The following is a 26,308-nucleotide window of genomic DNA, read 5'->3' as shown; positions in this document are numbered from 1 at the left end:
TGTTCAAATATATTTGAGTGATATCCCCAATGTGAATGGCTCTATTTACCATCACTCTCAGCTAGATAAAACCTTCTAATCCATTGTGGTACCTCAGGATAGAACATTCATTTCCCCTTTAGAGTTTGCTGGGATATCTAAGGATGTCCCATATTCTTATTTTGATCTGTGTAGCTTCAGCTATCCATAGATTGTCAGAACTAAAATGATTGTTTGTCAGAGAGTTGCCAGGGACCATTCATAGCTCAGAAGATTTTAAAATTATATCAGAAGATATCTAAAACTTGTGATGCTGCAGACCTGCTGCAAAGATTTGTTAGAAGCAGGGGAATTCTTATGCTGGAAGGAAGAATTAAAATAGAAACACAGGGATTTGGGCTGATTAAGTCAAAATCAAGTTGAATTTCATATATATTATGAACCCCTATTTATTAATATCATCCAAAAGCCTTTGAAAATCAGCAAGCCAGAAATATTCAGTATGCAACTTGAACCCATCAGGGAGAGCTGAAGACACTTGTAAATCGATTTTCAGTCATGTGTGGGGTGGGGTGGGGTGGGGAGCCATGTGAGGAGTGAAGGTATAGAAATGAAGAAATGTGCTGAGCAGCATTGGTTATAACTTTAAGCAAATTCTTCATGCTATGAGATAAGAGAGGCAAAGAAAAAAATAAGAATTAGTTATAAGATCAATATGGTGATGTAGGTGCGGGGTAGGACTTTTCAATGAAGTTTCCGTCTTAACTTGCCCCTTTGCTGCAATCTTACCTTTCTCTCTTCACTCCTCTTCAATATCAAACTTGCTACAGGATGCCTGCACCCTCTTCCCATCTCGCCATTTTATATTTCAAAATGAAATATGGCAAATTTAATGTATACATTTAATTTTGACATTTAAATTTTCTAGAGGCTTAGCTTAAAATGTCAAATATAAATCTACTTCAAAATTGGTTTTTCTTTCTCTAATGTCCATCCAAATTTCTTGCCTCCAACATAGTTTCGTCCTTGCTTTCTGAGTCTACTGTGTTGTTAGGACCTTTTATCCTCACCTCTGTTTCTGTTTCCTGTGTAAAGAGAAAGGAATGGAAGAGGGCAAGGAAAAAGTAAAAGATAATGGAGAAAAAAACTATTTTATGCAGATCCCATGTAATATTTATCTTATGTCTATCTTGCTTTCTCCTTGGTTTTAAAAACTGTGCTCTGAATAAAGTGTTTTAGTTTATTCAGGGCAGATCTAGATATGTGAGCCCTAAAGATTAGCCAAATAGGGCGAACTTTCATGGAAAAGAATATAAAACATGAACAGAAATTTAATGATGAATATTTATCTGGCTTCCACTTCCAGTTTATATGAACAAGAGGCAAAAAATCTTTTCAAATCATGGTAAAAACAACAAAATTGACAAAATGGATAAATAAACCTTACTTTCTAAGGGGCTAATAAAGAACTGTAGATATAATAAAGCCTTGATGAACTGAATTCCAGAGAAAAACAAGTTCTTCCTAGTTAGAGTACCACGGCAACTTCTCTACCTGGGGAAGAGCTCCTGATCTGGATACGAATGGGTGGAGGTGTAGGCCTGATGTTGATGAAGAGACTCAGCAGGGTTAAAAAGAAAACAGATAAGCTTTAGATGACACAGCGATGGCAGGAGGCATTTGAATCTGGAAGATTCCAAGCCAAAAAACAAATTTTTCAGTCAAATAAGTTTCTCTATCTGAATATTATCAAGAATTCAGCCATGAAAGAGAAGCTGATAAGCAGAAAGAAATAACATATTCTTGTGTTGCTTCTATTTTGAAGCCCTGACAAAATTGAATCCAAAGGTGAACTAAAAATATTTTAAATTGCATTTCAACTTTCTCTCATTTGGAATATAAAGCAAGATAAAAAAGAGACTAGTGATAATGAAAAAATGAAGCAGGTTGATCACAGCTAAAGTCAATGCTGTGACGTAGCACAGGCTCAATTTGATTATAAAGATTCTGCACGCCAGTACCTTCCCTTAACTTTCAAACAGGGGCAGTGGCTTGCATTCACTGTCAAAGAACCAAAACGAATTAAATTTTTATATTATTTTATATGCCATACTCATAATACAATAAAACATTAGAAGATATGTGATGAAGCAGGAAAACATGTCCCATCACCAAGAATAAAAGTCAATATAAATTGAGCTAGAAATTTCCAGGTATTAGATTAGGGAGGTTGAGAACTAAACATAACTATGAAAAATATATTAATTTACAGGAAAAATGGATACAGAGATGAACTATTATGGGAGAGAAGTAGGAGTTGTAAAATTTAAAAAAAATTGATTAAAATTCTAAAAGTTAAAATTATAATATTTGAAAACAAAAATTTGGGTCTTCAAGTAAATTGTAAAAGAAAGATCCAGTGAACTCAAAGATGGATCAATACAAGACATCAAACTGAAGGACACAGTTAAAAAAAAAAAAAGGTAGGAAAAAGTAAACAGACCATCTGCAACTTCTTGGAATTATCAAAAAGTTTAGCATGCTTGTATTTGGAGTTCAATGAGGAAAAAAGAAAAAGAAAAAATAAAACATATTTTAAACATAACCAAAATTTATTTTTTACAAATTTTACAAAAAATTATCAATACATTGATCCAAAAGCTTAACAAACTACAAGTAGAAACAAGAAAAACATACATAGGCGTGTTATAGTCAATTGCTGGAAACCAAAAAGAAAGAGAAAATCTTAAAAACAGACAGGGGGGAAACAGAAACATTATATACAAAGAAACAGCTATAGGAATTATGACTGACTTCTCATCAGAACACTGCAAACCAGTAGACAGCCAAATGACTGATTAATCTAAATACTGGTAAAGATATGGACTGAATAGAACTCTCATACATATCTGAGGTAGCTATAAAATGATATGCCAATTATGGAAAATATTTGAATTTTTCTTATATAATTCAACTTTCATCTACCTATGACTGAGGTACACACACACATACACACACACATATATATACATACACACACATATATATGTATATATATAATATTTTCTGTATCTATTCATCTGTTAATGGACATTTAGGTTGATTCTGTATCTTTGCTATTGTGAATAGTGCTGCAATAAACACCAGAGTCCAAATATACCTTTCATATATGGATTTCTCTTCCTTTGAATAAATATCCAGTTGCTGATTCATATGGTAGTGCTCAAAGAAAAAAAACTGCAACCTCCTCAGAACATCGTAACCAGCAAAACTGTTATTGAAATATGATGGATCAAGTCCTTCACAGACAAACAAAAGCCGAGAGAATTCAGCACCACCAGACTCATCTTGCAAGAAATGCTAAAGAGAATACTTTTCAAGGTATAAACCCACTGGTAAAATTAAGTACATGAACAAACCCAGAATACCCTGTTACTATATTTATGGTGTATAATCCACCCATAACTCTGGTATTAAGCGCAAAAGACAAAATATATAAAAAGCAATAATAGTTACAGCACCCTGTTAAGAGATACGTAATTTTAAGAATGTAAATTGAGAAAAGTGAAAATCAAAATGTAGTGGAAATGGGGTTAAAGTGTAGATTTTTTGCCTTTGTTTATTTCTATTCTTTTGTGTTCTAAGATAAGTTGCCATCTCTTTAAAATAACTTGTTATGTCTTTAAAATGTTTTTTGTAAGCCTCATCGCAACCACAGTGCAAAAATCTGAAATAGATTCACTAAAAATAACAGTAACAATTTAAAATATACTATCAGAGATAATAACGTAACTACAAAGGAAGACTTTAATAAGAAAGGGAGGAAAAGTCTCAAAACCATCAGAAAACAAGCAACAAAATGATAGTAGTTACTTATTACTGATCAAATAACACATTTGGTATAAGCAATAAGTATATACCTTATATAACTCCTTGATTATCAATAATAACACTGAATGTAAATGTCTCAATTCTCCAATGAAAAGGCAAAGAATGGCTGAATGGATAAAGAAACAAGACCCAACTACTTGTTGCCTCAAGAAAACCACATATGTAGACTAAAAGTGAAGGATCAGAAAAAGACATTCCCTGCAAATGGAAACCAAAAAAGAGTAGGAGTAACTAGATTCATAACACACATATAAACAGATTACCAATCTATGATTATAAAGAGACAAATTCACTATATATTGATAAAGGGGTCAATTTAGCAAGAGAATATCATAATTATATAAATATTTATGCACTCAACACCAAAGATCCCAAATATATAAAGCCAACATTAATAGACCTAAAGTGGGAGATAGACTGCAATACAGTAATAATATAGGACTTTAACAGCCCACTCTTAGTAATAGGCAGATCATCCAGACAGATAAGAACAAAGAAACAGCAGAGTTAAACTACACATTAGATCTAATAAGCCTAATTGACATTTACAGAACATTTCATCCAACTGCTACAGAATACACTTGCTTTTCATCACCACATGGAACATTTTCCAGAAGAGACCACATTTTAAGCCACAAAACAAGCCTGTACACATTTTTTTTTCTTTTTTTTTTTTTTTTTAATTTATTTATTATTATTAAACTTCAAGTTGTAGGGTACATGTGCACAACGTGCAGGTTTGCTACATATGTATACTTGTGCCATGTTGGTGTGCTGCACCCATCAACTCGTCATTTACATCAGGTATAACTCCCAATGCAATCCCTCCCCCCTCCCCCCTCCCCATGATAGGCCCCGGTGTGTGATGTTCCCCTTCCCGAGTCCAAGTGATCTCATTGTTCAGTTCCCACCTACGAGTGAGAACATGCGGTGTTTGGTTTTCTGTTCTTGTGATAGTTTGCTAAGAATGATGGTTTCCAGCTGCATCCATGTCCCTACAAAGGACACAAACTCATCCTTTTTTATGGCTGCATAGTATTCCATGGTGTATATGTGCCACATTTTCTTAATCCAATCTGTCACTGATGGACATTTGGGTTGATTCCAAGTCTTTGCTATTGTGAATAGTGCTGCAATAAACATACGTGTACATGTGTCCTTATAGCAGCATAATTTATAATCCTTTGGGTATATACCCAGTAATGGGATGGCTGGGTCATATGGTACATCTAGTTCTAGATCCTTGAGGAATCGCCATACTGTTTTCCATAATGGTTGAACTAGTTTACAATCCCACCAACAGTGTAAAAGTGTTCCTATTTCTCCACATCCTCTCCAGCACCTGTTGTTTCCTGACTTTTGAATGATCGCCATTCTAACTGGTGTGAGATGGTATCTCATTGTGGTTTTGATTTGCATTTCTCTGATGGCCAGTGATGATGAGCATTTTTTCATGTGTCTGTTGGCTGTATGAATGTCTTCTTTTGAGAAATGTCTGTTCATATCCTTTGCCCACTTTTTGATGGGGTTGCTTATTTTTTTCTTGTAAATTTGTTTGAGTTCTTTGTAGGTTCTGGATATTAGCCCTTTGTCAGATGAGTAGATTGCAAAAATTTTCTCCCATTCTGTAGGTTGCCTGCTCACTCTGATGGTAGTTTCTTTTGCTGTGCAGAAGCTCTTTAGTTTGATGAGATCCCATTTGTCAATTTTGGCTTTTGTTGCCGTTGCTTTTGGTGTTTTAGACATGAAGTCTTTGCCCATGCCTATGTCCTGAATGGTACTACCTAGGTTTTCCTCTAGGATTTTTATGGTATTAGGTCTAACATTTAAGTCTCTAATCCATCTTGAATTAATTTTCGTATAAGGAGTAAGGAAAGGATCCAGTTTCAGCTTTCTACTTATGGCTAGCCAATTATCCCAGCACCATTTATTAAATAGGGAATCCTTTCCCCATTTCTTGTTTCTCTCAGGTTTGTCAAAGATCAGATGGCTGTAGATGTGTGGTATTATTTCTGAGGACTCTGTTCTGTTCCATTGGTCTATATCTCTGTTTTTGTACCAGTACCATGCTGTTTTGGTTACTGTAGCCTTGTAGTATAGTTTGAAGTCAGGTAGCGTGATGCCTCCAGCTTTGTTCTTTTGACTTAGGATTGTCTTGGAGATGCGGGCTCTTTTTTGGTTCCATATGAACTTTAAGGCAGTTTTTTCCAATTCTGTGAAGAAACTCATTGGTAGCTTGATGGGGATGGCATTGAATCTATAAATTACCTTGGGCAGTATGGCCATTTTCACGATATTGATTCTTCCTATCCATGAGCATGGTATGTTCTTCCATTTGTTTGTGTCCTCTTTGATTTCACTGAGCAGTGGTTTGTAGTTCTCCTTGAAGAGGTCCTTTACATCCCTTGTAAGTTGGATTCCTAGGTATTTTATTCTCTTTGAAGCAATTGTGAATGGAAGTTCATTCCTGATTTGGCTCTCTGTTTGACTGTCACTGGTGTATAAGAATGCTTGTGATTTTTGCACATTAATTTTGTATCCTGAGACTTTGCTGAAGTTGCTTATCAGCTTAAGGAGATTTTGGGCTGAGACAATGGGGTTTTCTAAATATACAATCATGTCGTCTGCAAACAGGGACAATTTGACTTCTTCTTTTCCTAACTGAATCCCCTTGATTTCTTTCTCTTGCCTGATTGCCCTAGCCAGAACTTCCAACACTATGTTGAATAGGAGTGGTGAGAGAGGGCATCCCTGTCTTGTGCCAGTTTTCAAAGGGAATTTTTCCAGTTTTTGCCCATTCAGTATGATATTGGCTGTGGGTTTGTCATAAATAGCTCTTATTATTTTGAGGTACGTTCCATCAATACCGAATTTATTGAGCGTTTTTAGCATGAAGGGCTGTTGAATTTTGTCAAAAGCCTTTTCTGCATCTATTGAGATAATGATGTGGTTCTTGTCTTTGCTTCTGTTTATATGCTGGATTATGTTTATTGATTTGCGAATGTTGAACCAGCCTTGCATCCCAGGGATGAAGCCCACTTGATCATGGTGGATAAGCTTTTTGATGTGCTGCTGAATCCGGTTTGCCAGTATTTTATTGAGGATTTTTGCATCGATGTTCATCAGGGATATTGGTCTAAAATTCTCTTTTTTTGTTGTGTCTCTGCCAGGCTTTGGTATCAGGATGATGTTGGCCTCATAAAATGAGTTAGGGAGGATTCCCTCTTTTTCTATTGATTGGAATAGTTTCAGAAGGAATGGTACCAGCTCCTCCTTGTACCTCTGGTAGAATTCAGCTGTGAATCCATCTGGTCCTGGACTTTTTTTGGTTGGTAGGCTATTAATTATTGCCTCAATTTCAGAGCCTACTATTGGTCTATTCAGGGATTCAACTTCTTCCTGGTTTAGTCTTGGAAGAGTGTAAGTGTCCAGGAAATTATCCATTTCTTCTAGATTTTCCAGTTTATTTGCGTAGAGGTGTTTATAGTATTCTCTGATGGTAGTTTGTATTTCTGTGGGGTCGGTGGTGATATCCCCTTTATCATTTTTAATTGCGTCGATTTGATTCTTCTCTCTTTTCTTCTTTATTAGTCTTGCTAGTGGTCTGTCAATTTTGTTGATCTTTTCAAAAAACCAACTCCTGGATTCATTGATTTTTTGGAGGGTTTTTTGTGTCTCTATCTCCTTCAGTTCTGCTCTGATCTTAGTTATTTCTTGCCTTCTGCTAGCTTTCGAATGTGTTTGCTCTTGCTTCTCTAGTTCTTTTAATTGCGATGTTAGAGTGTCAATTTTAGATCTTTCCTGCTTTCTCTTGTGGGCATTTAGTGCTATAAATTTCCCTCTACACACTGCTTTAAATGTGTCCCAGAGATTCTGGTATGTTGTATCTTTGTTCTCATTGGTTTCAAAGAACATCTTTATTTCTGCCTTCATTTCGTTATGTACCCAGTAGTCATTCAGGAGCAGGTTGTTCAGTTTCCATGTAGTTGAGCGGTTTTGATTGAGTTTCTTAGTCCTGAGTTCTAATTTGATTGCACTGTGGTCTGAGAGACAGTTTGTTATAATTTCTGTTCTTGTACATTTGCTGAGGAGTGCTTTACTTCCAATTACGTGGTCAATTTTGGAGTAAGTACGATGTGGTGCTGAGAAGAATGTATATTCTGTTTATTTGGGGTGGAGAGTTCTATAGATGTCTATTAGGTCTGCTTGCTGCAGAGATGAGTTCAATTCCTGGATATCCTTGTTAACTTTCTGTCTCATTGATCTGTCTAATGTTGACAGTGGAGTGTTGAAGTCTCCCATTATTATTGTATGGGAGTCTAAGTCTCTTTGTAAGTCTCTAAGGACTTGCTTTATGAATCTGGGTGCTCCTGTATTGGGTGCATATATATTTAGGATAGTTAGCTCTTCCTGTTGAATTGATCCCTTTACCATTATGTAATGGCCTTCTTTGTCTCTTTTGATCTTTGATGGTTTAAAGTCTGTTTTATCAGAGACTAGTATTGCAACCCCCGCTTTTTTGTGTTCTCCATTTGCTTGGTAAATCTTCCTCCATCCCTTTATTTTGAGCCTATGTATGTCTCTGCGTGTGAGATGGGTCTCCTGAATACAGCAGACTGATGGATCTTGACTCTTTATCCAGTTTGCCAGTCTGTGTCTTTTAATTGGAGCATTTAGTCCATTTACATTTAAGGTTAAGATTGTTATGTGTGAACTTGATCCTGCCATTATGATATTAACTGGTTATTTTGCTCGTTAGTTGATGCAGTTTCTTCCTAGCCTTGATGGTCTTTACATTTTGGCATGTTTTTGCAATGGCTGGTACCGGTTGTTCCTTTCCATGTTTAGTGCTTCCTTCAGGGTCTCTTGTAAGGCAGGCCTAGTGGTGACAAAATCTCTAAGCATTTGCTTATCTGTAAAGGATTTTATTTCTCCTTCACTTATGAAACTTAGTTTGGCTGGATATAAAATTCTGGGTTTAAAATTCTTTTCTTTAAGAATGTTGAATATTGGCCCCCACTCTCTTCTGGCTTGAAGAGTTTCTGCCGAGAGATCTGCTGTTAGTCTGATGGGCTTCCCTTTGTGGGTAACCTGACCTTTCTCTCTGGCTGCCCTTAAGATTTTTTCCTTCATTTCAACTTTGGTGAATCTGGCAATTATGTGTCTTGGAGTTGCTCTTCTCGAGGAGTATCTTTGTGGCATTCTCTGTATTTCCTGGATTTGAATGTTGGCCTGCCCTACTAGGTTGGGGAAGTTCTCCTGGATGATATCCTGAAGAGTGTTTTCCAACTTGGTTCCATTTTCCCCCTCACTTTCAGGCACCCCAATCAGACGTAGATTTGGTCTTTTTACATAATCCCATACTTCTTGCAGGCTTTGTTCATTTCTTTTTCTTCTTTTTTCTTTTGGTTTCTCTTCTCGCTTCATTTCATTCATTTGATCCTCCATCGCTGACATTCTTTCTTCCAGTTGATCGAGACGGTTACTGAAGCTTGTGCATTTGTCACGTATTTCTCGTGCCATGGTTTTCGTCTCTTTCATTTCGTTTGTGAGCTTCTCTGCATTAATTACTCTAGCCATCAATTCTTCCACTTTTTTTTCAAGATTTTTAGTTTCTTTGCGCTGGGTACGTAATTCCTCCTTTAGCTCTGAGAAATTTGATGGACTGAAGCCTTCTTCTCTCATCTCGTCGAAGTCATTCTCCGTCCAGCTTTGATCCATTGCTGGCGATGAGCTGCGCTCCTTTGCCGGGGGAGATGCGCTCTTATTTTTTGAATTTCCAGCTTTTCTGCCCTGCTTTTTCCCCATCTTTGTGGTTTTATCTGCCTCTGGTCTTTGATGATGGTGATGTACTGATGGGGTTTTGGTGTAGGTGTCCTTCCTGTTTGATAGCTTTCCTTCTAACAGTCAGGATCCTCAGCTGTAGGTTGTAGCTGTAGGAGATTGCTTGAGGTCCACTCCAGACCCTGTTTGCCTGGGTATCAGCAGCAGAGGCTGCAGAAGATAGAATATTTCTGAACAGCGAGTGTACCTGTCTGATTCTTGCTTTGGAATCTTCCTCTCAGGGGTGTACTCCACCCTGTGAGGTGTGGTGTGTCAGACTGCCCCTAGTGGGGGATGTCTCCCAGTTAGGCTACTCAGGGGTCAGGGACCCACTTGAGCAGGGAGTCTGTCCCTTCTCAGATCTCAACCTCCGTGTTGGGAGATCCACTGCTCTCTTCAAAGCTGTCAGACAGAGTCGTTTGCGTCTGCAGAGCTGCTGCATTTGTTATTATTTACTGTGCCCTGTCCCCAGAGGTGGAGTCTACAGAGACAGGCAGGTTTCCTTGAGCTGCTGTGAGCTCCACCCAGTTCGAGCTTCCCAGCAGCTTTGTTTACCTACTTAAGCCTCAGCAATGGCGGGCGCCCCTCCCCCAGCCTCGCTGCTGCCTTGCCGGTAGATCACAGACTGCTGTGCTAGCAATGAGGGAGGCTCCGTGGGTGTGGGACACTCCCGGCCAGGTGTGCGATATGATCTCCTGGTGTGCGATATGATCTCCTGGTGTGCCTGTCTGCTTAAAGCGCAGTATTGGGGTGGGAGTTACCCGATTTTCCAGGTGTTGTGTGTCTCAGTTCCCCTGGCTAGGAAAAGGGATTCCCTTCCCCCTTGCGCTTTCCAGGTGAGGCAATGCCTCGCCCTGCTTCAGCTCTCGCTGGTGGGGCTGCAGCAGCTGACCAGCACCGATCGTCTGGCACTCCCCAGTGAGATGAACCCAGTACCTCAGTTGAAAATGCAGAAATCGCCGGTCTTCTGTGTCGCTCGCGCTGGGAGTTGGAGACTGGAGCTGTTCCTATTCGGCCATCTTGCTCCGCCCCCGCCTGTACACATTTTAAAAATATATTTATATATCAAGTATTATCTCTGACCACAATGGAATAAAATTAGCCATCAAAAAGCAAGAGGGACCTTGGAAAATACACAACCTTGGAAATTAAACAACATGCTTCTGAATGGCCAATGGGCCAATGAAATAATTAAGAAAGAAATTTGGTCTTTTTTAAACAAATGAAAATGGAAATACAACACACCAAAATCTATGGGATACAACAAAAGCAGTACTAAAAAGGAAGTTTATAGCAATAGACACCTATATCAAAAAAGTAGAAAGATTTCAAAATTAACAACCCAAAGATTCACCTCAAGGAACTAGAGAAGCAAGAACAAACCAATTAGTAGAAGGAAATTAATAATAAAGATCAGAGCAGAAATAAATGAAACTGAGACTTTAAAAACAATACAAGGTCGGTGGTGGTGCCTCACGCCTATAATCCCAGCACTTTGGCAGGCCAAGGTGGGTGGATCACTTCAGGTCAGGAATTCGAGATCAGCCTGGCCAATCTGGTGAAACCCAGTCTTTACTAAAAATATTAAAATTGGCTGGGTGTGGTGGTGCATGCCTTTAATCCCAGCTACTAGGGAGGCTGAGACAGGAAAATTCCTTGAATCCAGGAGACGAAGGTTGCAGTGAACCGAGGTCGTGCTACTGCACTCCAGCCTGGGTGACAGAGTGAGACTCTGTCTCAAAAAACAAAACAAAACAAAACAAAAAGATAAAACAAAAAGTTTGTTTATCAAAAAGATAAACAAAATTCACAAACTTTTGGTTAGACTTAGGAAAAAAAAAAGAGAGAAGACCCAGATAAGTAACATCAGGAATAAAAAAGAAGACAACTGAGAACACTGAAATACAAGGAGTCATTAGAGTTTATTATGAACAACAGTATTTCACTTGTTCTTTTTGTACATTTTTGCTATCAGACATCACCAAAAGAATATGCCCACCTGGTCCACTCATCACAGGTGGAGGATGAGAGACATGTATAGCAGAGACATGAGAAGCCAAGCCATCTAGGTAACTCCTACCTAGACCAGTTGAACTCCAGCTTACCTGGAGACACATGCATGGTAATTAGTTGTTTAAAATCATGGAGTTTTGAGATGGTGTTATGCAATATTATTGTAGCAATAGCTAACCAATAAACTCAGAAACTACATGTTTTACAGTTTCATCTGTTTATGGGTATCTTTATTGTAAGTTCCAGAATTTACTTTGTTGTTACTTTGCAAACAAATATGAAGTTGCAGGTATTCTTCCAAAAAATGAAAACTTATTTCATTAATATCCAGTTTATGTCCTGCTCTTGGTTTCTATGTCTTTCTGCACACAAACTCTTTTTTCAATGCCAAATCATAGTATAATCTTTTTGGAGACATTTTAAATAGCAATTCAACACAACTTATATGGAGCCAATAATGCACACAACTCATGTTAATTAAGGTTGGTTGTGAATAGCTATGATCAAGTTCATGCACATACAGGCCCTGACAGTCATGTCACAACTGTCACTTGGCTGACAGTAATTGTAAAACACTATCAATTGTGGGAAACATCTCAATTTTAAGATGCTAAATATATGATGAATGTGATTCTTGGAATCACTGGAGAATGATATATCCCTGGTCAGTACATTCACAGTCTGAGTTGCTGTTGCCACAGCTAGTTTTCTCTTTCTGAAAGAGGTTTGTTCTTTTCAAAATGCCTGATTTCAAGAAAGCCCTTAGAGAAAACTTTCTATGTCATTCCTGTTCCTCCATCTGTTGAGTATCTTTAGCTCTTGCTACATATTCTTTTTTTTTTCAGGGTTGGGATGGTCTCTAACTTTGGATGATTTTGCCCTTTAGCTATAATTGAAAGATTTTGAATTATTTTTTTTGTGCACATTGTCACTCATAGAGCAGGCAAGAGGAGCTCTTTCTCTGAGCCCCAAACGCTAGCAAATCCTACTCTGGTCTTCTGGCCAAGGCCCTCCCTATAAGATGAAGAGTTTACTGTACTAAGGGAACATGCCTAACTAAAGCCGGATCCCCTTCCCCAACTACCATGCTTCAAGTCCCACGTAGCTGATGTCTGTATCTGTTGGCCTGAGGAGTTGGCAGGGAGTGTCTATTTATAGGAATATAGATAGCGCTTCATCATGGGTTGGATAGGTTGACAAAATGCTTGTGCATTATGCCTCATGAAGGACAGAGACTGGTGGGAAAAAGGAGGTAGGTCAGAGGCTAGAATACAGCCTGCTTTCCTGTCTCACCAAGTTCCAGCATGGAACTCCGTGTTAATTCTAAATTTGAGTCTGGCCTTCCAATTCATTGTGACGGCATAGTTTTCAAAGTAAACGACTAAAACATATTTTAATTAACAGTTTATTATTAGCTTAATGTATGTTTTAAATATTCATGCATATAGTATTTTGGCCTCTAGTTGCATCCTTCTCTCACTTCCCACAAATATCAGATTCAGACATGCAGCTTGAGGATACTGAAGGAATATCTCTTCTATACTGGGATCAAAATTTACTTATGCTGCACTCAATGTACACAAAAACACTTACCTTTATCTTTTTTCACTCCTAAGAACTGATATAATATTTTTTTCCTAAGCCACACTCAATTGGATATCAGAACATACAAGCTATAGGTTTTCTGTCTGAAGTTGTACAACTTAGTTTTTTTAGGCAATGTTGAGAAATCTATAGTTAATAGTTCTCATATTCCTTTTCGATAACAATAAAAGCAAAGAATAATGACTGATGTTTATTGAGAACTGTGCGTCGGGTATTGGGATAGGATTTTCATGTGTATAAACTCATTTAATCCTTAAACAAAAAAGTGAGGTGATAGTATTATTACCACATTTCAAGAAGTGAAATTGAGGTACGGAGAGGAGGGTCAACTTGTTTGAGTTTGCACTGCTTGAATGTGGAGAAGACAGAAATCAAATCCCAGGCCTTCTGACTCTGGAGCCTATGTTCGGTCTTTATGATGATGCTGTTCTGCTTCTCTAAGATGTTGTGTGTAAGTACTATTTGTTTCTCAGAACATTATGTTAAAAATCCTTTCTGAAACCCTCTCAGCATGTGGGACCTTCTTCATCCCTGGCCCTCTCATACTGAACAGGGGATGAGAAATATCCTGGACTCATGCAATCAGCTACTTCCTTTGAAAATACTGCAACAATATCCCTCCACCATGCCGAATAAAAAGGATGTAGAACTATCCCAGAGGCCCATGTTCCTCTAGTTTGCTGTAGGGACAGCTTGTCTCTGGTCTCCCTGATGCTCCCAACTCTTCCCATACCCCTCCTGGATGTTTATGTCAGTATACGTCCCCAGAAAGGAAACAAGGATACAGGTATTGAAACTCTCTTCCATACTAATATTTTATTTTCTGTTTTCCACTTTTTGCCAGGGGTTCAATGGTGTGATGTCTTGTGATGTGTAATTTCTTCAGTTTTCTACCAGTAAAGATTATCTCCTTTCTTTCTCTTTTTTGATAGGATATTTGTTACTGCTTTTCCTTTTCAAAATATATCTTATATATTATTTTTAATTGTGGCAGAATACACATAATATAAATTTAGCATTTTAACCATTTTAAGGATATAATTCAGTAGTGTCAAGTGTATTTACATTGTTGAGCAATCTCTAGAAATTTCATCATATAAAACTAAAATGACATTAAATAACAATTCTCCATTTGTACCTCCCCTGGCCCCTGAAACCACCATTCTACTTTTTGTTTCTATAAATTTGACTAGTACAGATATGTAAGTGGAATCATACAGTATTTGTCTTTTCATAATAGTCTTATTTCACTTAGAATGGTGCCCTTAAGTTTATTCCATATTGTAGCATGTATCAGAATGTCTTTTTCTTAAGGCTGAGAAATATTCCATTGTATGTAGATATCACATTTGTTTGTCCGTTCATCCGTTGAGGGACACTTGGGTTGCTTCTACCATTTGGATATTGTGAATAATGCTGCTATGAATATAGGTGTACTCTCTTTTTTTTGAGTACTGTAATATTTAAATTATGATGAAAAAGCATGATTTATGAAGGAAAAAATAAAATGCACGATATCTATTAGTTTCACATTTTCAAAATAACATTCATGTTACATCCTGTGTCCCATCTTAGTGCTTTGATCTCAGAGCTCTTCAGAGATTTGATCTCAGAGACACAGAAATAAGTTGCCAAACAAATCCACTCAGTTTTCAAGGATATTAATGTATAGTGAGAAAAGGTGGTATTTGTTCATCCTCCCCAAAAAGGAATATAATTTTAACATTAAAAACATAAGTCAATAGAGCTAATTACATTTGGTGCTGAAGGCTTTGTTTTATCCAGCCTCTGACAGCAGGAGATAATTGGGAATTCAACCCTGAACAATCCTATCCCTTGAAAATATCATAAAGGAAAGCTATTGCCAAATCCAATCAAACCTAATTTTCTTGCCATTGATATGCCAACTGTAAAGTAAATGAAAATCATTGAAATACCTGCACATGGGCATTCTGAGAGCTCCATCATGCCTCTATTTCAATTTCCACCTTTCTTGCTTGGGTTGAAGCAATCATGACCATTGATATGCCGAATATGTGACTTAAAAAAAAAATCAAGACAACTGTATTAACTCAATAGTTGCAAAGAAGTAGCCAAACTCTTTTTTTTTAATCAGAATAACAATGACAAGAAGAGAAGCTTTCTGTAGCATAAAATTATGTGTATTTTAATTTATAACCCATCTTTTCCCAAGAAAATTTTAAGACCCCTGACTTGGTTTTAAGGGATTTTTGTTTTATAAATTTCTAATGTTTCAAATGGAAAGATACTAAGACCCATTCTTATTTGATATTATAATTTATCCAAGTTGTTGGATTAAGTTTAAATATTTTCATCTCCTAAAATCAGTTTTATGTGTTAAGTTCTTAGAAAAGCATACTAAACTTTCAGTATATTAAACATTATTTTTTAAAAAAGTTTTAAAACATAAGCTTCAAAGCATTACACATTAGGCTAAAGTTGCTTGTTTCATCATCCCCTTGCAATAATTTCTACTACTCTTAGTAAAAAATCTAACCTGAAATCCATGTGTGATGTTTAATATTGAGTGTCAACTTGATTGGATTGAAGGATGTAATGTATTGTTCCTAGGTGTGTATGTGAGAATGTTGCCAAAGGAGATTAACATTTGAGTCAGTGGACTGGGAAAGGCAGACCCACCCTCAGTCTGGGTGGGCATAATCTAATCAGCTGCCAGTGCAGCTAGGAAAAAAGCAGGCAGAGGAACATGGAAGGACTAGACTGGCTGAGTCTTCTGGCCTCCATCTTTCTCCCATGCTGGATGCTTGCTGCCCTTGAACATTGGACTCCAAGTTCTTTACCTTTTGGACTCCTGGACTTACACCAGTGGTTTTCCAGGGGCTCTCAGGCCTTCAGCCACAGAATGAAGGCTGCATTTGGCTTCCCTGCTTTTGAGGTTTTGATAGACTTGGACTGTCTTCCTGGCTCCTTAGCTTGCAGATGGCCTATTGCGGGACTTCACTTTGTGATCATGTGAGTGTAGGAACCTAGTTTTTAGATTCCTTCCTGGGCAGGGGTCGTCGCGAGAGACCACACGACACGGAAGTCACAGCGGAGAGATTTATTGCTAGCGCGCTAGGGTCCTATGTCCAAAGTTGGCCACAGGACCCCGAATGCCTAGTACAGACAGTTTATAAAGGCAAAAACCACAAAAATTCACAAAGCTTGAGGCGCAAGATGATTGGAGCAGGTTATGGCCTGAGCAAGGTGTCTTACTCTGATTGGTTGGTTTGAACCTGGTTTGAACCCACGCGGGGTATTTCCCGGACTTGTTCTTCTGTTTGAGTTCCAGGAATTTGGGTGGGTGTTTTAGATAGCCACACGGACATCGGGCGGGTGCTTTAGATGGCCACCTGGTCATTGGGCGGGTGCTTTAGATGGCCACCTGGTCATTGGGTGGGTGCTTTTAGATGGCCACCTGGTGTGGCTTTTCTAAGCTTCTAAGTTTCTAAGTCTCTAAGTCTCTAAGTTTCTAAGTCTATAAGTTTCTAAGTCTATAAGTCTAAAGGTTTCTAAGTTTCTAAGTCTATAGGTCTCTAAGTTTCTAAAAGTTTCTAAGTTTCTAAATCTATAGGTCTCTAAGTTTCTAAAGGTTTCTAAGTTTCTAAATCTATTTTCATTTCCTCCTCTTTTTGTGACCAAGAGGCTCAATCTTGAGCCTCCTCTTCTGTCCTGAGGGCTTGGTATTGTTGGGTCAGGACCATAGCCTGCACAATGTTTAACTTATCTTTAATAAAGGTGAGCAAGCGGTTAAGTATACACGGCCCGAGAGTCAGGATGAGCATGAGTAGGATAAGGGGGCCTAAGATGGTGGAGACTAAGGTGCTGAACCAAGGGGACTGGTTGTACCAGCTTTCAAACCAATTTTGTTGAGACTCTCTTTCCTTTTTTCGTTTGTCTAATCTTTCTCTTAGTTTTGCCATAGAATCTTTAACCACTCCTGAATGGTCTGCGTAAAAGCAACATTGTTCTTTGAGGGCTGCACAGAGTCCGCCTTCCTTTAAGAAGACAATTTCTAGTCCTCGCCGGTTTTGCAATACAACTTCAAACAGAGAGGTTAGAGATTCTTCAAGTTTTGAAATAGAGTGTTCTATGGCTCTAAGGTCCTCATCTATGGCTGCCCTAAGTTGTTGCAGATGGTAGCTACCACGTACTAAAGCTGCTGTTCCGGTCCTAACCTCAGCTGCTACCCCCACTCCTAGCATTACAGCGAGGGTGAGTGAGACAGGTTCCCTTTTGGGTCTACTATAAGCTTTCTGTTCATACCGGAGGTCAAAGGAGTCTCCAGAGTGATAGTATACCCAGGGAACAACCTGTACTAACACGCAGTAGTCTGTGCTGCCGTTAAACGCTGCTGTGGATACACAGGGAGTGAGTCCAGTGTTGCAAGCCTACCAGTCTGTCCCGGAAGGGACCAAATAGTGATTGGAGCTAGGCACTGTCAGAGTCTTGTCACAGAGATGCTGATGGCTAGTGGGCACCTTTCCTATAGATTCCTGACCCGGAAACTTCAGCCAGGGTCAGCTTTTTATGCTGATCCCATGCACATCCAGTAGGATTAGTGGAGTTGGTGAAATTATTAGTGGAGGCAATGCCCTCACAATAAGGGGGGGCTGTCGCTAGGCACAGCCAACAAGAGGAGGTGGATTCTGGCCTGGTCTGGTTCAAGGCAAAGTAAGAGCCCTTTATGAGATTAAGGAGCCTGTCACCTAAGCCCGGAGAACTCAAGGGCAGGGTAGTGCCTTGAGGGGCCTTTGGCTGAGGGCCCTGAGGGGCCTCCGGCTGAGGAGGCCTTGCTTCTGGTGAAACTGGGTTTTGCCCTATTGAGACAGGAGCTGAGGCAGGGCTGACTGCTAGCCTAATTTGGATGGGGATCCTAAACAGTGGCTTTTGGTGTAAATATAGGCCTTATATTAACCCTGACATCCAGCGGCTATCAGATTTCGCCGCTTTTTTGAATTTGATGCAGACCAGATTACAATCGGCCAAATACCGGGTTCTGGTGCAGGGCTTAACAAAGGACATGGTTATGTACCATGGTGTTGTGGCCCATTTCCATTCTCCATCATTAGTAGTTACACAAGTCCAGCTAGCGCAATACAGGGAAGTTATATCCCTGCAAGTTTGTTTCATTTCTCCTGTCCAGAATCCGGGGCAGGCATAGAACCCGTTCCGGCTTATGGACACCCTTCTAGCCTGTTTTCTTCATGCTCCCCCTTCCATGTTATCTACCCCTGCTACTTTATCTAGGTTGAGATAGAGGTCAGGGAACCAAGTTCCCACAGGGGCAATTTGTGAAGTCTCATATAGGACTTCATGGGTATTAAAATTAGTTACTCTCCAGGTTAGGTTAAAAGGTTGGTGGGGGTTTTTGGTGTCAGCGACGCGGGGAAGGAGGGCTAGTAGTAAGCAAAGGGTTAGGTACGAGAGAGTCTTATCTTGAGGGGGTCCTCGGAGCGACGGAGTCTCCATGTCTCAGGTGGTCCGGGCGTCTCTGGAGCAGCCTTGGCGTGGGATGCGTGGATCCAAGTGGCGATTCCGTCAACCTTTATGGCTGTGGGTGTGGTCAGGAGAACAATGTAGGGTCCTTTCCACCGAGGCTCCAGTCCTTGAGAACGGTGTCGTCTAACGTAGACGGAGTCCCCCACCTGGAAGGGGTGGCTTGTCTGCGAATGTCCTGGCCGGTACAGTTCTGCCAAGGGGGCCCAGATCTGGGCCTGTACTGCTTGTAGTCCTTTTAGCCGGGCCTGCAGGTCAGTCTTAGAGTTGGAGGGAGAAAAGGAGTCAAGCAGAGTTGACAAAGGGGGAGGTCCTCCATAGAGGATTTCATATGGAGTGAGCCCAAAGCGGTTAGGCGTATTTCGGGCTCTTAAAAGAGCTAGAGATAGGAGGCGTCTCCAATCTTTTAAGCCAGTCTCTAAGGTCAATTTAGTAAGGGTCTCTTTTATTGTTCTATTCATTCTTTCTACCTGTCCTGAGCTCTGGGGTCTATAAGCACAATGCAATTTCCAATTAATCCCCAGTATCCTGGCTAGCTCCTGACTTACCTGGGAAACGAAGGCCGGCCCGTTGTCTGACCTAATTACCTTGGGAAGTCCAAATCTAGGAAAGATTTCTTCCAGAATCTTCTTGGCTACTATGTGTGCCGTTTCTTGCCGGGTGGGGTAGGCTTCTACCTATCCTGAAAAGGTATCTACAAACACTAGTAAGTACTTATACCCAGCATAGTGAGGTTTTACTTCAGTGAAGTCTACCTCCTAATAAGCCCCCGGGCGGCTGCCACGGGTTCATATTCCTGCTGGCACTCGAGTAGCCCCAGCATTCACCTGCTGACAGAACTTGCAGGCAGAAGTCACCTGTTCTATTAGAGTACTTGCCTTAGGAATTAGAAAGTCAGTTTTTTCAATCAACATTTTTAACTTCCGGCTACCTAAGTGTGTCCAGGCGTGCATCTGCTGGATCATAGCCACGGCTTCTTTTTGTGGGAGGACTGTCTTCCCTTCTTTTTCCTAGTTCTTGGTGTCCTTGTTTTCTATAGCTCCTATGGCTCTTGCCTCTTCCTGGTCTTCTGGGGTGTAGGTGTGTCCATCCTGGTCAGTTTTGTCGGGTTCTGAGGCTAAGGTTAGTACTTCTGCCATGGCTGCCTGCTTGGCCACGTGGTCCGCCTGTCTGTTTCCCACTGCAACTGGATCCTGTCCTTTCTGATGTCCGGGACAGTGGATTATGGCTACTTCTTGTGGGAGGAAGAGGGCTTTTAATAAGGCAATTATTTCAGCTTTGTTCTTGATTTCTTTCCCCTCTGATGTTAGGAGACCTCTTCTTTCATAAATACTTCCATGGGTATGAGCCGTTGCAAAAGCATATCGGCTATCTGTATAAATATTAGCCTTTTTCCCCTTGGACAGCTCTAGGGCCTTTGTTAGTGCTATTAGCTCAGCCTTTTGTGCAGACGTGCCAGGGGGCAGTGACTGTGCCTAAATGGTGGTGTGGCCATCTACCACTGCCGCTCCCGCCCTCCGGGTACCTGAGTCAAGATAGCTGCTGCTGTCTGTATACCATGTGTGGTCCGCGTCTGGGAGTTCTGTGTCCTTGAGGTCTTCCCGCGTTCCGTGGGTTTCTGCCAACACCTGCCGACAGTCGTGATGGCTCAATTGGTCTTCTGGTAGTGGCAGCAGCGTTGCAGGGTTCAGGGTGACCGGAGGGCCAAACCGAACGTGGTCTGTGTCCAATAGGAGGGCCTGGTAGTGGGTCAAGCGTGCGTTGGTAATCCACCAGTCCGGGGGCTGTCGCACTATGGCCTCTAGAGCATGTGGAGTAATAACAGTCAATGGCTGTCCAAGGGTTAACTTAGCAGAGTCTTTGACTAACATGGCGGTGGCTGCCATGATGCGGAGACATGGGGGCCAACCGGCTGCTACAGGATCTAGCTTTTTAGACAGATACGCTACCGGTGTCTTCCAGGGCCCCAATTTCTGGGTTAAGACTCCTTTTGCAATTCCTTGCTTCTCATCTAAGAAGAGGGTGAAAGGTTTTGAGGTATCCGGTAACCCAAGGGCTGGGGCAGAGAGGAGTGCTTTTTTTAGAGTCTCAAAAGCCAATTGATGTTCCTCCTGCCAGGTAAAAGGGGTGCTTCCCTTGGTGAGGGTATAAAGGGGGGCGGCCAGTTCAGCGAAACCGGGTATCCACAAGCGACAGAACCTAGCAGTTCCTAGGAATTCACGCACCTCTCTGGGATTCCGGGGCGGTGGAATGCGAGCCACAGTCTCTATGCGCCCAGGGGTGAGCCACCTTTTCCCCTCACTCAGTATGTACCCCAGGTAGGTTACCTTGGTCTGACAAATTTGTGCCTTCTTGGTGGATGCCCGGTATCCTTTCTCACCCAGTTCCTGGAGTAGATGCCTAGTACCTTGCATGCAGGCTTCCTTTGTGGGGGCCGCCAGGAGGAGGTCATCTACATACTGGAGCAAGGTCACTCCTGGATGCTGGGTCTGGAAGTCAGTTAGGTCCCGGTGGAGAGCCTCATCGAAGAGAGTGGGAGAGTTCTTGAACCCTTGGGGAAGTCGGGTCCAGGTCAATTGGCCTGAGATTCCTCTCTCAGGGTCTTTCCACTCAAAGGCAAAGAGTTCCTGGCTTTGGGGGGCCAGGGGTAAACAAAAGAAGGCATCTTTTAAGTCCAGTACTGTATACCAGCTGTAGTCTGGTTTTAAGGTACTGAGCAAGTTGTAAGGATTGGGGACCATGGGATGGATATCCACAGTTCTTTTGTTAATTTCTCTCAAATCTTGGACGGGCCTGTAATCCTGGGTACCAGGCTTTTTTACTGGCAGAAGAGGAGTATTCCAGGGTGAGCGACAAGGTCGCAAAACTCCAAATTCTAGAAATTTGATAATGTGCTGCCGAATACCTATATGAGCCTCTAGGCTCATGGGATATTGTTTGATAGACACAGGCACCGCCGTGGGCTTTAGATCAATTATAATTGGGGCTTGGCACTTGGCCTGCCCAAGTCCTCCCGTTTCTGCCCAAGCTTGGGGAAAATCTTGTAACCAAACATCAGGGAGGCTGGTGGTGACCGGGGTGTCAAAAAGCCAGTGTTCATCTTGCAGAGACACAGTCAAAATTTGGATGGGCTGGCCGTCCCGGTTTAACACTTGGGCCCCTTCCTTGGAGAAGTGAATTTGAGCTCCGAGCTTGGTCAAAAGATCTCGCCCTAGAAGGGGGTATGGGCATTCGGGCACCACCAAGAAGGAATGTGTTACCATCCCTTGTCCAAGATTAACTGTCCGGTGGTTGGTCCACTTGTGCAGCTTTCCTCCTGTTGCCCCTTGAACCTAAGAAGTACGAGAAGACAGGGGCCCGTTTGCCTTTGTCAACACCGAATGCTGGGCCCCTGTGTCCACCAGGAAGGTGGTGGGGTGCCCCCCTACAGAGAGAGTTAGCCGGGGCTCGGGGGGGGGCTCCAGAGCCTTGACACCCCTATTCACTGTCCTCACCTAAGGTGAGGACAGGGGCAGGTTTCTTCTGGTCCCTAGGATGCTTGGGGCAGTCCTTGATCCAATGCCCTCATTCTTTGCAGTAGGCGCACTGGTCTTTGTCTACTTTTGGCCGCCTCTGCTTCTCCCCCTGTCTCCTTGGCCCTTTCTCTGTTACTACTGCCGCCAGGATTTTTGTCAAGTGCTTATCTCTCTTTCGGTCTCTTCGATCTTCCCGTTCCTCTTGTTCTTTCGCTAGCCTGGCCTCCCTTTCCTCGGGGGTTTCTCTCTTATTATACACTTTTTCTGCCTCTCTGACTAATTCCTGTAATCCATAGGTCTGGATCCTATCTAATCTTTGGAGTTTCCCTTTAATATCTGGTGCTGCTTGGTCTATGAACGACATGGCCACGGTAGCCTTATGTTCTAGAGCCTCTGGATCAAATGGGGTAAACATTCGGAACCCTTCCAGAAGTCTTTCCATAAAGGCTGCCGGGTTTTCGTCCTTTCCTTGAATTATGGTCCTTACCTTGGCCAAATTGGTGGGGCGTTTCCCTGCCCCCTTGAGACCCGCCAACAGAGCCTGGCGATAGATTCGGAGACTCTCCTTACCTGGTGCTGTCTCATAATCCTAGTCTGGGCGGGTGAGGGGAAATCCCTCGTCTATTTCGTTGGGGAGCTGGGTTGGAAGGCCTCCTGGCCCTGGCACATTTTTCCGGGCCTCCAGGAGGACTCGTTGCCTTTCTTCGGTGGTCAGAAGGACCTGCAAAAGCTGTTGACAATCATCCCAGGTAGGCTGGTGGGTGAGGAGAATGGATTCTATCAATGAGGTTAAGGCCTGAGGGTCTTGGGAAAAGGGGGGGTTGTGAGTTTTCCAATTGTAGAGGTCGGAGGCAGAAAAGGGCCAATACTGGATCACGCGGTTGACCGTGCAAAGGGGGAAAAGGGAGGACTGCCCGGTGGGAGTGCCATCCGGGTCTTCAGTCCGCCGCAAGCGGAGACGAGGTGTTGGTGGCGGCGTTCTAGGGGTTAATTTGGGCGGGGTTGGAGAGGGAGGCGAGGTCGAGGAAGGGACCGATGAGGGGGCTGGAGAAAGAGTAGGGGCCGAGGGAGTAGTGGGAGGGATTGGGGATAGGGTAAGGGACGAGGGTGAAGCGTAAGGTGGAGGCCTCAGGAGGGGGTTGTGAGGAGGAGGAGGAGGCGGAGGGTCAAAAAGGAGGAGGTCTTGCTGAGTTCCATCAGGGAGGACTGGCTTAGGAGGATCCGGAGTCTGATTCTTTGGGGCTTCCACGGCAAGGAGGGTAGATTGGGACGGGGAGGGGGAATGGAAGAAGGGTTTCACCCAGGAAGGGGGGTTTCGGACCAAATCTTCCCAGGTGATTATGTAGGCCACTTGGTCCTGGTGTCCTTGTGGCCCAGGATTCATCACTTTTGCTTTAACCTATAAGATAATGGAGAGGTCAAATGTTCCGTCTTGGGGCCACCCTACATGGAGGGTTGGCCATTCAGACGAACAGAAAGTTTGCCATCGTCCTTTACGGACTTCCACGGAGAGATCGCGGGCTCGCGCCCGGACGTCAGGGAAGTGGGTCAAGCCAAGGCTAAAGGAGTTGTTAGTGTCTGTCCCATAGTTTCGTCCAGAAAGTCACGCACACACAAGGACGAAATGACAACAATATACACAGTGACCAAACACACACAGAGGAGCCGCGCGGCCAGAGAGTGGCGCCACAAGTTTACAAAAGATTCAGACGGCAGGGGCGACCTGCCTACCGATTTGAGGAGGCCAACAGAGTCGTCGGCTTTCCTCCCGACAACCGCCAGGGCGTCCCCTGGGGCGCAAGGCGGAAGGTGCCGGACACGTCTGTCCCCCTTCCCCACTTGATTATTCAGACGGAGTACTCCTCAGAGCTAGCCGGCAAGACAAACAGAGCACAGAGTGAAACGAAAGTACCTGACAGAGTCCGTTCGTCCGGTCAGCAGTCGGTGGCCCGGGCCAACTGGGTCTCCACCGGAGGGGTCGAGGGTCCTCGGGTGACCCCCATTCCCGGCCAACGCACCAAATGTAGGAACCTACTTTTTAGATTCCTTCCTGGGCAGGGGTCGTCGCGAGAGACCACTCGACACGGAAGTCACAGCGGAGAGATTTATTGCTAGCGCGCTAGGGTCCCATGTCCGAAGTTGGCCACAGGACCCCGAATGCCTAGTACAGACAGTTTATAAAGGCAAAAACCACAAAAATTCACAAAGCTTGAGGCGCAAGATGATTGGAGCAGGTTATGGCCTGAGCAAGGTGTCTTACTCTGATTGGTTGGTTTGAACCTGGTTTGAACCCGCGCGGGGTATTTCCCGGACTTGTTCTTCTGTTTGAGTTCCAGGAATTTGGGTGGGTGTTTTAGATAGCCACACGGACATCGGGCGGGTGCTTTAGATGGCCACCTGGTCATTGGGCGGGTGCTTTAGATGGCCACCTGGTCATTGGGTGGGTGCTTTTAGATGGCCACCTGGTGTGGCTTTTCTAAGCTTCTAAGTTTCTAAGTCTCTAAGTCTCTAAGTTTCTAAGTCTATAAGTTTCTAAGTCTATAAGTCTAAAGGTTTCTAAGTTTCTAAGTCTATAGGTCTCTAAGTTTCTAAAAGTTTCTAAGTTTCTAAATCTATAGGTCTCTAAGTTTCTAAAGGTTTCTAAGTTTCTAAATCTATTTTCATGAGTCAATACTCCTTAATAAACTACCTTTCATATATACATCTATCCTATTAGTCCTGTACCTCTAGAGAACCCTGACACACCGTGACTTCCATTGTTGCATAATCTGGACCAAACTTACCTTTCTAATTTCATCTCCTCTCCGTCCCTCTGGGGCCTCTTCTTCAGCTCTGCAGGATTCTTTGCTTTCTTTGAACATTCTAAACTCACTCCCATTCCATCAGGATATGTTGGGCTATGTGTAGTAATACGTAACTCCTCAAATCTCAAACACTTAAAACAGAAAAGTTTTTCCATCTCAGTTCCATCATTCTTATTAAGGGAGCCAAGGGTGAGAGGGACTCACTATTTGGAACAGAAATTATTGTTCTAAAGGGAATTATTATTCTAAAGGGAAAAAGATACTGTAAATTGCCAAGCCAACAAGTAAATACTTCAGCCCAGAAGTGACACACATAGCTTCCATTCATAATCATTGATCAGAAATAAGCATATGGCCCACCGCAACACAATGGGCCCAGAAAATAGAAAACACTTCTATGAATCTCAAAGGAGGGAGAAGCAGAAATATTTAGCAAAAAGCATGAATCATTCATTACCCTATCAATTTTTCACTTGCTACTGAGAGTTTAGGGAATGCTCTTTCCTCTGAAAGTCAGATGACTCACTCTTTGCTTCATTCTGGTCTTTGTCAAAATCCTTAGAAAGGTCATTCCTGCTGTTATTTTTGTTCTTCACTTGTCTCTACCTCAGATTATATCATATTGTTATTTTTTGCTTGTTTTACACACACACAAGTGCATTATTTTTAATATATACAATATTATATTTTCTGTCCTGTTCATTGATTCATTGATATATCCCCAGTGACTAAAAGAGTATTTGGAGCTCAGCAGACAATGAACGAATATTTTCTGAATGAGTGATTGTATATATTAGATGATGCATACATGTTTAGAACATGTATCTCTAATTCTATATCTATATGGTGAAATGCTAGTTCATATATATGTTGCAAAGAGGCAAATTTAATTTTATACCGCATTTTAACTATAAAAAGAAAATTAATTTCTGGGGGTTTAGAAAACCATTCAGTTCTTCCTCATGAGACTCCCTCCGCTGGTTTTCTTGGAGCCAGGCCAAGATGAAACTCAGTAACTCAGTTTTAAAATGATTCAAAGCTAGAAAATCAAGAGATCTTTTAAATATTAACTTGCTTTCTTTAGGATAGCTGTTTTCGCTTTTATATTCCTCTCCCCTCCATTCTCTGTTCCAATATGGCATTTGGATTTATAGGGAG

General features: G+C 41.9%; 1 protein-coding gene and 1 long non-coding RNA gene across 2 annotated transcripts in view; one reads left to right on the top strand and one right to left on the bottom strand.

Annotated features, from left to right (window-relative positions):
- The window catches only part of LOC140709990 (uncharacterized), a 272,360-nt gene that overhangs the window by 215,369 nt on the left and 30,683 nt on the right, over nucleotides 1-26,308 (top strand). The gene's annotated exons all lie outside the window — the stretch shown is intronic.
- The window catches only part of TMEM232 (transmembrane protein 232), a 321,957-nt gene continuing 320,746 nt past the window's right edge, over nucleotides 25,098-26,308 (bottom strand). Inside the window, exon 14 of the mRNA XM_073010774.1 lies at nucleotides 25,098-25,281. Within this exon, the coding sequence (XP_072866875.1) occupies nucleotides 25,275-25,281 (7 nt within the window). The 3' untranslated portion in view covers nucleotides 25,098-25,274. The remainder of the gene's footprint in view (nucleotides 25,282-26,308) is intronic.

Source organism: Chlorocebus sabaeus, chromosome 23 (genome assembly GCF_047675955.1).
Source record: "Chlorocebus sabaeus isolate Y175 chromosome 23, mChlSab1.0.hap1, whole genome shotgun sequence".
NCBI lineage: Eukaryota > Metazoa > Chordata > Mammalia > Primates > Cercopithecidae > Chlorocebus > Chlorocebus sabaeus.
This window is presented reverse-complemented; position numbering and strand designations above follow the sequence as displayed.